Source organism: Prosopis cineraria, unplaced genomic scaffold (genome assembly GCF_029017545.1).
Source record: "Prosopis cineraria cultivar Desert tree isolate PC_DT_omini unplaced genomic scaffold, ASM2901754v1 PC4, whole genome shotgun sequence".
NCBI classification, from domain to species: Eukaryota; Viridiplantae; Streptophyta; class Magnoliopsida; order Fabales; family Fabaceae; genus Prosopis; species Prosopis cineraria.
The window spans coordinates 11,083,306-11,097,370 of NW_026555335.1; the positions used below are offsets into that span (position 1 = coordinate 11,083,306).

General features: G+C 33.7%; 2 protein-coding genes across 2 annotated transcripts; both read right to left on the bottom strand.

The window, feature by feature from the left end:
* Positions 1–442: 442 nt before the first annotated feature.
* LOC129310040 (meiotic recombination protein DMC1 homolog) lies at positions 443–3,824 on the bottom strand. The gene is made up of 14 exons (XM_054951866.1): positions 3,675–3,824; positions 3,488–3,570; positions 3,163–3,254; positions 2,941–3,012; positions 2,821–2,859; positions 2,671–2,728; positions 2,532–2,577; positions 2,394–2,439; positions 1,945–2,006; positions 1,717–1,783; positions 1,525–1,617; positions 1,392–1,460; positions 1,240–1,318; positions 443–1,130 (listed from the first exon to the last, which is right to left on the bottom strand). The coding sequence occupies exons 1-14, from the start codon at positions 3,689–3,691 to the stop codon at positions 940–942; spliced, it is 1,014 nt and encodes a 337-aa protein (XP_054807841.1). The 5' UTR covers positions 3,692–3,824; the 3' UTR covers positions 443–939.
* A 1,006-nt stretch (positions 3,825–4,830) lies between these two features.
* LOC129308053 (uncharacterized) lies at positions 4,831–10,715 on the bottom strand. The gene is made up of 2 exons (XM_054949030.1): positions 10,293–10,715; positions 4,831–5,178 (listed from the first exon to the last, which is right to left on the bottom strand). The coding sequence occupies exon 1, from the start codon at positions 10,592–10,594 to the stop codon at positions 10,316–10,318; it is 279 nt and encodes a 92-aa protein (XP_054805005.1). The 5' UTR covers positions 10,595–10,715; the 3' UTR covers positions 4,831–5,178; positions 10,293–10,315.
* Positions 10,716–14,065: the final 3,350 nt, after the last annotated feature.

Here is a 14,065-nt window from a genome sequence, read left to right on the forward strand (position 1 = left end):
ACAGGGGGGGGGGGGGGAAGGACCGCCTTGCCCAAAAAATTTCGCTGTATGATCTGGCTTGTTTTGGCTTTTATTTCTCGCCTAGTTCACATTTTCATCCAATGGGTTAATGATAATCCTGTTAAACGTGACTTCTGTGAGTTCTTTCCAGCGAACCAACCCGGGGTACGGATGTCCCTTGGGCTCGTTAAGTCTGGTCCCATGCCTTGCTAATTGTATTAGAATTAAGAAGTTTAGAACCTTAAAAAAAAAAAAAAACAATTGTAATGGAACCCTTGAAGAACAGGGCCCAGCTTTTATGATTGTACTGATTCTAGTGGGTTTTCTAGAATTTCATCTTTTCCGGGCTTCGTCCCCCATTGTGTTACAGAAGAAAACAAAATTTGCATCTCGCCGAAAAAGAAAAAGGCAAAGAAAGATAACGAAAATTGCAATATATATATAGCATTCAGAAAAGGAATCTTCATATAACTAAAGCAAAGTTGGCTTGATATCTGAAACTGGATATGCTGGAAACGCTGACTGGCAACTGACCATTCAGTACTAAACTAACAAAATAGTAGGCAGATTAATGTTAACCATGTTACTACGATAAAGTACTGTCTGACTCTGATGCCGGTGGACAACCTGCGGTAAGTGTTTAGTCCTTTACGTCTGCAATGCCCCCTGGGGTTATCTGAAACACGTGATACAGTCAAGAAAAACATGCAAGCAATAGAAGCAACTCTTTCGTCATTTCCAACTGCATTAGGCAATGACATTGATTTTCCGCACCTAAGCTTCAATTGTAAGTTTGTCGATTAATTTGGAATATATGATCACACATTGTTAACGTAAATTCTGAGTTTAAATAAAGTGATTTAAGGGAAATTAAAAACCACAAAATCCTAGTGAATTGCAAAAATTCTTTTTCAGCCAACCAGTTGAATGACTCATAACTCACAAACCCTTGGTTAAGGATATTGCTTCAGCCTCTGGCAGATTTGGGGCGTCAAAGACTTTGCAAACGCGCTGCTCGCCTTTCCCTTTCCTGAACATCAACCTTATTGTCGCGGCATGAGCTAGTACATGCCCTCCGGCAGGTTTCTTTGGATCGGTCACAAACACTCCACCTCCTGGGTCAGCTATAACTGCAACCAAAATTCAATATTGCGGAGTTAAGGCCGAAAACAAAAAATTATGTGTCCCAGTACAGGGAAATTTAGGGGAATAAAACGAATAAAACAGGGGACAGGTTACCTTGATTTGTCATATAAACTGCAACATTAAATTCCTCGGCTATCTTAATTATTCGAGAAAGCATCTGACCGAGTCTTTGCTGCAAAATGGTTCTTATAAATATATATTAAAAAATACTTCGCTATATCAAGTATGTGCGGTTAGGGACTGACTTGGCGCTCTGCCAGTTCACCTCTGCCTGAAAAGTCCACCCGAAATAGCGCAATGATAGAATCCACTATCTGCAAAATGTTAACTGTGTCAATCCTCACGCCACTTCTAAGATAATTCCTAGTCAGAACTCACCAGAAGTCTAAATGGTTCTTCGGACATCTTGGCAGCCAAACCGAGAAGAAGGTTGTACTGATGTTCGTATGTGTATGCGCGAGCATAGATAATCTTGCGCAATCATGAGAAAAAATGTATAATTAGCCGTCAGCGTAAGTATTTTCGTTTGAGCCCCACTATGTTGTGATATACAAAACAGAGGAAACTTACATTGTCTAGTACAGCATTGGGGTCCATACCAAATCTCTCAGCTATGGGAACAATTCGGTCGGGACGGCTATAAAGTTTTGAAGTTAAGATGAAAACAGAAAAGTTGAATGGACAATAAAAGAAACAGAAAATTTGGGTAAATATGCTTTAAAACGCAATCGTAAGATTTTCACGAGGGGAAACTACGAGATCCTAATTGATTTTCGACTAAGATGTGAACGAGGATACAAAGTTCCTTCTGTGTCAATGTAAGCAACTTTACCATTGCCTCCACGCATGTTAGTAGGAAGCTGGATCAAACATGTTAGAAACGGAGGAAGAACAGTTTGCGTCAGAAGCTAATTCATTCAAGTGTATATGCAACGTTTATGCTCAACTATGTCGTTGTGCAAGAAAATTAGTCTAGGACCACATCCACAATTCTTTAAAAAGAAAAAAAATTATGCTTGAGAGGCTTCGTGGGCATATAACCAGAGATATTTGGCATGATTCAAATACTCATACTTAAGATCCAGGTTCTTGAAGCACCTACAAATTGTAAATTTTAATCTAAGGTCCTCTCTGTTCGCTTAATATAATGCCATAAAGCTCAAGGCTACTTAATTAATGCTACGACCTCACATCGATAACACGTCCACACGGCAACACCTATCATAATATGAAGGCAGGGATTCAACCTGAGTGGAAACACAGAGAGTATGAGCAAGCTGAGTTTTCCCGGACCTGAAACGTTATATATGAACGTTAGAACGGACTACTCTAAAAATGGATAGGCACTAAAGTTTTCTGAAACTGTATGTGCACAATGTTCTCACCGGAACTCTCCAAACGCTTCTGTAATTGCCAGTGTTTCAATTCCACCTATCAATTGTAAGATAGCTGAGTCACTTACAAGCATTGAAAGTTTAAGTAGTCACAAAGATAGCATAGGAGAATTTAACACTGCAAAGCTACCTCCTAATAATTCATCGAGCGCTTGGCTCCCCGTTGTAATCCGAACTACACTCTTTCTCTGTAACATGATAGCAAACAAAAATTGAAATAAACTACAAGTTGCCCAGCAGATTAGAGTCAAAATTGAAATGGAAAAGTCCAACAACTTACTTTGAGCAGTGCATCACTTCCAGTGATATAACCAAAATTCTGGATCAAAAGGGAAAAGAATGGAAAATCAAATCAAAAGTTAAACAGTAAAAAAACATATCAAGTTGAATGTGCACTGACCACGATTTTCTCAGCAGCTTCACAGATCTTGTCGACTTTTGCCTCCGATAAACCTTTGATACCGGTCAGATGCTATGGAATATAATCATCATTTATTACTTAAAAGTTCAAAGATATATTGAAAGACTAATTGAATATTTATATCGGAAGAGTTGTGTTATTATTAGAAGACTAAAATTGAGTAAATAATTTAATTACTATTACTCAGGAAATCTATTAAACCTTCTTTGTGTGCATCATCAGGCCATTGCAGGTATATATTCCTGCGTCCTGAAGCTTCTTTACATCTCCGGCATTAATACCTTGAGCAACCACTGTATAAAAAGAGAACGCATATCTTATAGACCAGAAAACCACTAAAATCAGAGATTGTGCGATCGAAAACGCAGAAAATGAATAAACAGAGCAACTAAACAATGAAGCATCGGCATGAAATCAAAGTGAAGTAGTATATCGATTCAGAGGACAGATATAGAAATAGCACTTCACGAATGAATCTAGGAAATAATAAGAAAAATAGCTGGAAAATATACTGTTCTTGATTTACATTTGTCGACGGCTTCGAAGAGGTCTTCATCGTCCTCAACGTCTTCCCGTTCGACGAGCTGCAATTGGCTCGACTCTTCGGATCTGGAAATAGTCAGATTACAAAATGTTCGCCATCGATCAAATTCAATTGAACCAAAAGTTCAAATAAAGAAGAAACGAATTAGTCTCAGGGACAGAGAACGAACTTGAGCGCGGCAAGCATCTCTGCGATCTCTGGACGAAAAGTTAAATGAAGTGCTGAAATATAGAGAAAGAGAGGGAAAGCGAGAGATATTTGAAATGTGAAGAACTCAACGAGTGAAGAACTCAATATAAAGAGCGGGAACGGAACTGGTTAGTTAACTGACAACTACAGCAAGCTGTTGATATTTGAATCACGAATTCACGATTTTATCACTTGCTTCTTGCTCGTTATTTATTTATTTATTTATTTTTTGCGTGTGTGAAAGTTTAAGAGTGTTTACACTGTACAGTTTACACATACACATGCAGAGGTAGAGTACTAGAGTTAGCAAGGATTGCAAGATTTTGGTATAATTTCTAACTAGCTGCATTATTTACGGGGAAAAAAAATTTACATGTTTGTTATTAATTTACTTATTACTTAAAATGTTTAATATGTAGATAAATTTTTATCAAAAAAGAACGACCATTTGAGACTAAGTAATTGACAAAAAAATTTGCATTGAGTGTTGAGAAAAATTTTGGCCAAACAAATATTAAGAGAAATGGGAAAAAAAATTCTTAACTGCAGGCGCAATTTACCATTTCAGTTTAAGAAATTCACCAAGATTCTTCATACTTTCGTTTTATTTTGGTGCAACATAGAGTATTCTTTTCTTTTCTGTTTTCCTTTTTTTGGGGTTGGGGGGGGGGGTTTAATTGATATGTATAAAACATTACCTATTCATGTATGATGAAAGGAATGAGGCCCAAAAAGAAATATAACATTGTCACAATAAATGGTCATTCATTGTTTTAAAATAAATAAAAACTTGAAATGACTGAAACATTAAATGACAAACTTTCTTATGAGTGGTCATTCATTACTTTACGTTTGATGAATCTTTACAGCAGAGTCTTTATTCAAAACCATTCACCAAATGTGAAACTTTCTCAATCCCTTGAAATGGTGTAAGCAAATCAACTAAACTCAAAAATTTGAGTATTATCTAGAATTCAGTATTATCAGGTTTAACTTAAATATAATACCGCCTAATGAAAGTAGCGCTCCCAGCTAAATTTTCTGCTTTACAAGGAATGCCAGAAATTTGATTTCCATCAGCTTGGATTCAACTCCGAATACATATCACAGGTTTTATGAATATGGTCATTCATTCGTATGCCAAGAAGCGCTTTATTAAGAGAATGGACAGCCAAAATAATGTACAAAGCCCAAATGCAGATGGGTAGGATGTGTTTGATTGTAGGAAACATGGTGTATTTTCCTTCGTCCGAATATTTAAGTAATAGCAAGATATCTTATCAGCTGAACTCGAGCATTAGAACCAAACAATGCAATCTCTTAACAGACATTTAAACGCAAGAAAATTAAGTATTGCATCAAATTGCCCTTATTTCGTTCATCTTTGAGCTGGATTAAATTGTGACAGTATCATTCTGCCTTCATTCACATGATTTTAAAAGAACATAAGTCACAAGGCCACCTCCAGTTCATCGACCAGGATCCTGTCATCAGAAGGAAAACATCATCTATCAACCGCTAAAACAAGTATAGCATGAGCGGCATTTATCATGAGTGGATTCTAATGTTCCAAGGATTTGAAAACCTAATACAGAAACAAATGCAACCACAAGAGATGTATGAAAATAATATATTATTGTTCAAGATGTATATCGCACAAAAATTTTAACTTTTTATACATTCGTTATGCTCAAACACTAACAAGCACTTAAAAAACTGAAGTTTTCACATACCAAACATCATCAAAGGAGTTGAGAGGAGGGGAAGAGAGAAGAGAGAGGATTAGAACGCAAACCCATACAGAAAGGTGGGAAGTCTGAAACTCCAGAACTATATCTATCTTATCTAGGGCATGAGTATGGATATTTAAGTAGACAAGAAATTCAAATATTTTACTTAACCTGCATCTCAGGGAACCATAAAATTTCTAGACTATGTTCTGAATTACCAACCATTTACGTTACTTGGTTAATCAGATAAAAGCAGCAACTAGCCAAAAAGGAAAAATTCACTAGTTATTTGTGAGGTATTTATTTATAGATCACATGGAGGGTTTGTCAGATTTCATTACCAAGAACAGATTCTAAACTATGGATGATTTGGTGATTTTTGGCTTATTTATTTGAGACATATTGAAAGATATTGCCATTAAAAGAGTACTTTGAAAGCAGCAACAGAATGTCAGATGGAAAATATACTGGGAAAGTTGGTTGCCCAGTGCAGCTTATACTAATTAAAGGTTTGTTGAAGTGCTTTAGCAGCATACAAAAGGACGTTACTGTATACTGTATGCAATATTGAAGTACAACGACAACAACAACAACAACAACAAGCCTTTATCCCACTAGGTGGAGTCGGCTACATGGATTGCAAGACGCCATTGTGCTCTATCATTTATCAAGCTTTTAGGAATATTATTAATCAACAGATCGCGTTCAACAACTTCCAAGAGTGTTCTCTTAGGCCTTCCTCTACCTCTCTTAATCGAACTCAAAGTTATATATTCCACTCTTCTCACTGGTGCCTTTCTTGGTCTTCTTTGTACATGCCCAAACCATCTCAACCGATTTTCTACCATTTTTTCCTCAATAGGTGCCACCCTCACTTTTTCGCGTATGTGTTCATTTCGAATTTTATCTTTACGTATATGTCCGCACATCCATCGTAACATTCTCATCTCTGCTACTCCAACTTTATGCTCTTGCTGTCCCGTTAGAGCCCAGCATTCACTACTATGTAACATTGCCGGTCTGATAGCAGTGCGATAAAACTTTCCTTTAAGTTTATTAGGCACCTTACAGTCGCAAATAACTCCTTTAGCTTTTCTCCAATTAAACCACCCAGCTTGAATTATATGTGAAATATCTCCACTGATTTCGCCATCATTTTGAATAATGGCTCCCAAATATCTAAACTTTTTCACTTGAGGTATAATTTGATCTCCTAATTTCACTTCCAAATTATTGTCGAATATTCCTTTACCAAATTTACAATATAAATATTCCGTCTTACTTCTACTCAGACGAAAACCTTTCGACTTTAATGTCCTCCTCCATAACTCAAGTTTGCAATTAATCTCTTCTTTTGTCTCTGCTATAAGAACTATATCATCCGCGAAAAGCATACATTTCAGGATTTCCTCTTGAATATGTTCCGTCAAAACATTTAAAATCAAGTTGAACAAATAAGGACTCAGAGATGATCCCTGATGTAGTCCAATCTTTATAGGAAAATCCTTTGTTTGACCACTAGGCGTTCTTATACTAGTTTTTACCCCCTCATACATATCTTGTATGGCTTTAATATAAGCAATCCGTACTCCTTTTTTTCCAACGCTTTCCAAAGCACTTCTCTTGGTATACGGTCATAAGCTTTTTCCAAATTAATAAAAACCATGTGTAAATCTTTATCTTTACAACGATATTTTTCCATTAATCCTCTTAGTAGATAAATCGCCTCTGTAGTTGATCTACCTGGCATAAAACCAAATTGATTCTCAGAAATACTTGTCTCCAATCTCAACCTGTGCTTAATTATTTTCTCTCATAATTTCATTGTGTGGCTCATGAGTTTAATCCCTCTATAGTTAGTACAATTCTGAATATCTCCTTTATTTTTATAAATAGGAATTAATGTACTTCTCCTCCACTCATCAGGCATTTTCTTGGACCGTAAAATCACATTAAATAACTTAGTTAACCATCTCACCCCTTCTTCACCTAAACATTTCCACGCTTCGATAGATATACAATCAGGTCCGTTGGCTCTACCATTTGCCATTTTCTTAAGAGCTTCCTTTACCTCCTTATCACGTATTATTCGATAAAATGACAAATTTTGTTCTCCTTCACCAGTTACTAAATCCTCCAAGTTACTAGATGAATCCTCTCCATCATTGAAAAGTTTAGAAAAGTAAGTCTCCCATCTATTTTTAATTTCATCATCTGTAACTAAAATTCTTCTCTCTTCATCCTTAATACACCTTACCTGTTCTAGATCTTTTGATTTTCTTTCCCTACTCTTGACAATCTTATAAATATTTTGCTCTCCTTCCTTCGTCTCAAGGTTCTTATAAAATTCTTCAAAAGCTTTAGAACGAGCTTTACCTACAGCTCTCTTAGTTTCCTTCTTAGCCATACGGTACCTCTCCCAATTTTCCTCATTGTTACACAAATGTATGGCTTTAAAATAGTTCTTCTTATACTTAATTTTGTCCTGTACACTATTATTCCACCACCAAGACTCCTTATCTCTCGGACCAGAACCTTTCGATTCTCCCAAAACTACTTTTGCAACCTCCCGTATCTTTTTAGCCATATCCTCCCATATGATGTTAGCACTTCCCTGAGATTCCCAAATTCCTTTATCCAAAAGATTTCGCTTGAAAACATCTTGCTTCTCACCTTTTAATTGCCACTACCTAATCCTTGGTGTTACTACTTGTCGACGTTTTTGGATTTTACTCATAATACACACATCAAGGACTAGGACCCTATGTTGTGTCATTACAGCATCTCCGGGGATCACCTTACAATTTTTACAAAGTCTTCTATCTGTGTTCCTAACCAAAAGAAAATCAATCTGTGACCTTAAGGCTCCACTTTTGTAAGTGATGAGATGCTCATCTCTCTTCTTGAAACAAGTGTTGGCAATCTTAAAATCATACGCCAATGAAAAATCAAGAAGAGTTTGTCCTTCATTGTTTAGCTCTCCAAAACCAAAACCACCATGCACCCTCGCATACTGACCAGCTTCCCTCCCAACATGCCCATTAAAGTCTCCTCCAATAAAAATCTTTTCACTCTGTGGTATATGTCGAATCAACCCCTCCAAATCCTCCCAAAATAATTCCTTAAGACTGGCTTCTGTCCCGACTTGCGGCGCATAAGCGCTAATAATATTAACAGTCTCACGTCCAATTATCATTTTTAAGGAAATAATTCTGTCTCCAATTCTGCTAACTTCTACAACGTTCTTCTTCCACTCCTTATCTATAATGATGCCTACTCCATTACGTGCACTTACTTTTCCTGTATACCAAAGTTTGAAACCTTGAATATCCTTAGCTTCTTCTCCACACCATTTTGTTTCTTGCAGGCAAAGGATATTGATTTTCCTTTGAATTATAACCCCTACAACCTCTACAGATTTATAATTTAATGTCCCAACATTCCAAGTACCAAATCTAATTTTGCTCTTATGGACTAACTTCTTTAGCCGCGTGCGTCCAGAATGACGCAGTAGCCCTTGCTCATTTAACACTACATCCGGGCGCCGATGCAGCGGCTCTAACTCACTTATCACTGTACTCAAGCCATGCAACGCGTTACTTACGGGCAACGACCTAGCATTAACATTATAACGTCTATTGTCCATGTTCATGATAGATTCAACAAAGTTTTACATTGGCTGTTAATGGCCTAACACAACCCTCCTCCTTTACCCGGGTTTGGGACCGGCTATAAACATAGGCGGAGTTGTATGCAATATTGAAGTATTAAAATTAAAATCAATTCAACAGGTGAATGCACAAAGAACGCCTGCATGATTAGCCCTCCCACCAAATTCTCTTAACATGAATTAAGAAGATAGAACTTGCAACTTTTTCAACTTATACAATGGAGTTTTCCACTGCAATTAAAAAAATCAAACGTTAAAAATATCATTGTAATGATTCTAGTGTAGCATCTTTCATGCTTTATTATCCACATACAAACTAATGCTTACCTTGAGAATATATAACATGAGTTACTGGATCAAAGTTAACGTGTACCGTATATAACATGACTGTTCACATCCATACAAGCAACACTTTCTTCCCATCCAAGTTAATAATAGTGATGAAAACCAGAATTTTATCGCCAAAACCAAATCCAAAGAGCAAAAAACAGACTAAAACTCAACTTTGGTCCTCCACAGATACATTATTTTTCAATTTGATCCCTTATAGTATTATCTTCTCAACTTGGTTCTTCAAATATGGGTATTGCTCAATTAGCTGCCTCACCAAAAAAAAAAAAACATTATAAAAAAATAATTGAAATCAACAAATGAAATGATATAAAATATTTAAATTTACCATTAGTTGCTATTGTATATCATATAAATCGATAATAGGTTCACAGTTAGGAAGATTAATAACGGATTTAGATTGACAAAGGGATGCCAATAACAATTATTTCAGTTGTCAAGAACCAAATTGAGAAACATAGGGGATTAAATTGATAAGTGTCTCATCTGCCAGGGATCACATTAAGAAGGCAACTCTAGCGGGCCTCATCTGGTAGGACCAAACGGGAAGTCTCAGAAAATAGTTAAACACTTCATCTCAAGGGACCTAATCAATTTAACAGCAGTATCAGCCAGTATACTTCCCCAGCAAAGTTACCCATTTAGACTCTTCTAATGGAACAAGTAAACAGACCACTTATCTATGAAATCTCAAAGACATAAATCAATGCAAAGCGAGTAACACAAAATTGCGAAATCCCAGATCTAACCATACCCAAACAATCAACATTAAGAAATGCCTCCGAAGAAATTTAAATTTCTAAAATATCCCAATCAATCAGCTTGAAAGTTTAATTGAGATGGGCACCTGAAATATCGATGATGGAGAAATTAGTGGCCGCCATGGCCATGCCCCTTAGCATGCTGCTGATGCTCTAAGTGACGGCGTTCGTGGGGAAGCGCAACGAGATAGGAGAAGATCATGCCTCCAAAGCATACATGGTAGAGAGGAGTAATGGAGTTGGTTTCGATGTACTTGGCGCCATAGTTGTCTAAACCCCTCTTAACGGCATTCTTGATATAGTCAAAGGAGAGCATCGGCTTCACATGGTTGGGAATTTCCGTCACCTTTTTACCTTTGATCTCGTTGTAGAAATTCCTCATCGCCATTGATGCGGATTGATTAAAGACAATTTCGCAGAAGGCAGATCAACCCTGTCGCGGAAACGGAGCGTCTGAGGGAATACCACTAACGAGTAACGACCTCCAGGCTTGAATAATTTTTTGATCCGGCATCGACAATGTTAAATCGCAAGGGAAAACTAAAAAAGAAAAAAAAATGCTAAAGTATAATCTAGATTCTTTAATTATATACAAGATTTTAGTTTGTTCTCTTAGTTTTATAAAATATTTTTTTCGATCTTTCAACTATAATATCATTAATTTTAAATAATTATTTATTATGTTAATAACTATTATTTTTAAATAAATTTAATATATCAACATTTAAACATATTTTAAATATTTAAAAATTAAATATAGGATTTTTTTTGTGAATCAAACTAAGATTAAAAAAAATAAAATTATATTATATAAAATTAAGAAATCAAACTATAATATTGTATAAAATTAAAAGATGAAATGTGTATTTTAGCCCCAAAAAAAAAAACAAAAGCATATCCGTCCTGTGCATTTGATATTATGTGAGAATGAATTATAATCAATTAATACATGTGAATATTGATTAAAATTCTAATTAAGAGAAATTTTTGCAAAGATTGGGTACATCATATTATTTGTATACAATTTAATAAAGAACACTCTTTCTATTCAGAAATATAAAATATTTTTTGAAGAGTTAAATATTAAAAAATGTAAAGTAATTTTAGTCTTTCGAGGTGTATTAATTGTCTTTTTTTTTTTAAGTATCTATATTGATAATAACTTTATATTTATTGTAGAGTGTTTAATAAAGGTAAATATAAAAAGATAAAATTTGTTAAAAAGTAGATAACTACTTTATTGGAGGTGAAATTCAGTTAAAAATGCCTTACATTGAATAGAGGGAGAAAGATTTATATACTTGACCTTATATACTTAACATGTTTTTATCTTATTAAATCAAGATATTTGGATTTTAACATATTAATATTATTAATAACAAGAATTTGTTATAAAATAAATAATCAATAAAAAATACACATATTTTGATTAAATTGAAAATAAATACTTTAAGTATATAAGATTAAATATATAAATTTTTTCCTCCAATAAAAATATGTCACTTTAGATGAAAGAAAATATGAATTAATTTTATCATTAATAATAGTATAAAGAAAAATGACAAGAAATTAAAAAGATATTATATTATAAAAATAAAATTAATAAAATATAAAATTTAATTTAATTGAATCAATGTAATTTTAGTCGGCAAAACATGGATGTCATGATATTTTTGCTCCATGCAATAGTTTCTTGTACAATCTATTCTCTTCAATATTTGTGTATTTATTATTTTTTTTTAGGGAAAAAACACTTCAATTTACCTATCCATTCATGCGCGGACCTACTCGCTATTTTTTTTTTCCCCTTGAAAGCGCGGTCTTAAATTAATATGACATAGTTTAGGGCTTTAGGCAAGAAAAATAATTTGACAAGAGACTAAAGGAAAATTATTTACCAAAGGGAGTTGGACTTAATAAAAGGAATTAGTTTCTTGTAATATAAAAGATCAAAATTTAAATTTTTTTTCATGAGAGATACTCACATTTATTGTTTGATCATATCTCAAACAAAATTTTCTCAAATAATAAAATACTTGTGAATTAAAAAAAAAAAACTATCCATGCAAAGAATAAAATAAAATGCATACTTACCTTTTATGGTATTTTTTTTTGTATATGCTAAAATAAAATCAATACTTACCTTTTATGATATTTTTTTATCTGTGCCTTTTAATAATATTATTCACATATTAATGTGTGATTATTTGTTAGATAATTTATCCCAAAATAAAGAATTCATTTTTATTTTTGCAATTTAAATTTAAATATTTTTTAGAAAAATAAAAATATCATGAAGGAATTAAGAGCCCATTTGGATACATAACTTTTAGCTTTTTTGATGTACTTTTATACTTTTTGAATGTAGGATGTTGTTTGAAAATTTCACAATTGAGCAAATTGACTTTTTAAATGTACATTAAGAAAGCTATTGAAGGTAGATTTGAGAACTTAACTTTGTGGAGCTTTTCAAATTGATTTTCTAGTGTTGAATTTTTAAATTTATTATATTGTCTTTATTTCTTTACAATACTTATTGCATACTTTGTTTTATTAGAATTTGAATTTAGTGCCATAACCACAAGGTCAAATAGATTATATAAGGAGGCAATTTTGTAAATCTTTTATATATGAAAAAGAAAAAAAATATTTTTAATCCTATTTATAGGTAGGGGTGCACATGGGCAGGGTTGGGCTGGGCAAGGCCTTACCCGATGCCCTGCCCAAAGGATGCATGGGCTGAAAAATGTAGCCCGTTGCCCAACCCTGCCCGTAAAATGCCCTATTAGTTTGGGCTGGGCAAGGCAAGCTGGGCACCTTCGGGTCGCCCTGCCCATTAAATAATCTCCCTTTCCATTAATTTCAAATGAAACTACCATAAATCAACAATAATGACCCAACCCATCAACTCAAAATAACATTCATAAAAATGTAAATCATAAATACAAAATAACAGCTATGATATCCAATTATCTATAATTCAACATCTAATTTGAAATATAAAACTATTATAAGTCTTGACACATAGTGAAATTATCCATAATGCAATCCAAAATAATAGCTACAATAATCCATTAAAAACAATAAATTTTACAAAAGTTTGGAGCATCATGAAAAAAAAATAATTTCATAGAATATACTTTAATTTACAAAAAACTTCTTCCCAATTCCTCTTTTCATCTTTTCTTAAGTCTTAATAGTTAATATAATTGATCATTTAAAAAATTTAAAAAATATATTAATTTACTCAGGTTGGGCCAAATGGGCAGGGCATGCTACCCTGCCCGTGGCCCGACCCTGCCCGAATAATGCCCTACCCAAACATGCCCAAGTCATGTCGGGCAGCTTTTTTTTAGGGCTGGATTGGGCAAAATTTTACCGAGTTCAGGCAGGCATATCGGGCAATCGGGCTACATGCACACCCCTATTTATAGGGTACGTCATTCAATATTAATGACTGTTGAAATATTTATTACATTTTTTTAATATTAAACTTTATATTTTTTATTTTTATTATTTAACGCATTAAATTTTATGTTGTTTTGAATTTTTTTCACATTTTTAATATATTATATTTTTATAATAAAAATTATAAATTATTATAAATTAATATTCTTTTTTTATCAGTATATATTTAAAAGTATATTTCAAAAACACAAATCATTATTAATCCAACAATTTTTAGTTTATTAAACTAATTTTAAAAAAAATTTATCTAAATATAAATTTCGTTAAAACAACTAACTTTTATTAAATTAATTTTCATTAAATAAATTTTTAACAAATTAAAAATCAAACGCGCACTAAGATTAATTTTAGTTGTGAAAGCTACTTTTATGATCTTAACTAAATTTTTGTT

Excerpts from the sequence above, each read along its gene's own strand:
- LOC129310040 (XM_054951866.1), bottom strand. Across the intron at positions 1,784-1,944 it reads ATTGACACAGAAGGAACTTT|CCGTCCCGACCGAATTGTTC; the intron begins GTATCCTCGTTC and ends AAAACTTTATAG. Across the intron at positions 1,618-1,716 it reads CCAATGCTGTACTAGACAAT|ATTATCTATGCTCGCGCATA; the intron begins GTAAGTTTCCTC and ends TGATTGCGCAAG.
- LOC129308053 (XM_054949030.1), bottom strand. The coding sequence starts at position 10,594 with ATGGCGATGAGGAATTTCTACAACGAGATCAAAGGTAAAAAGGTGACG.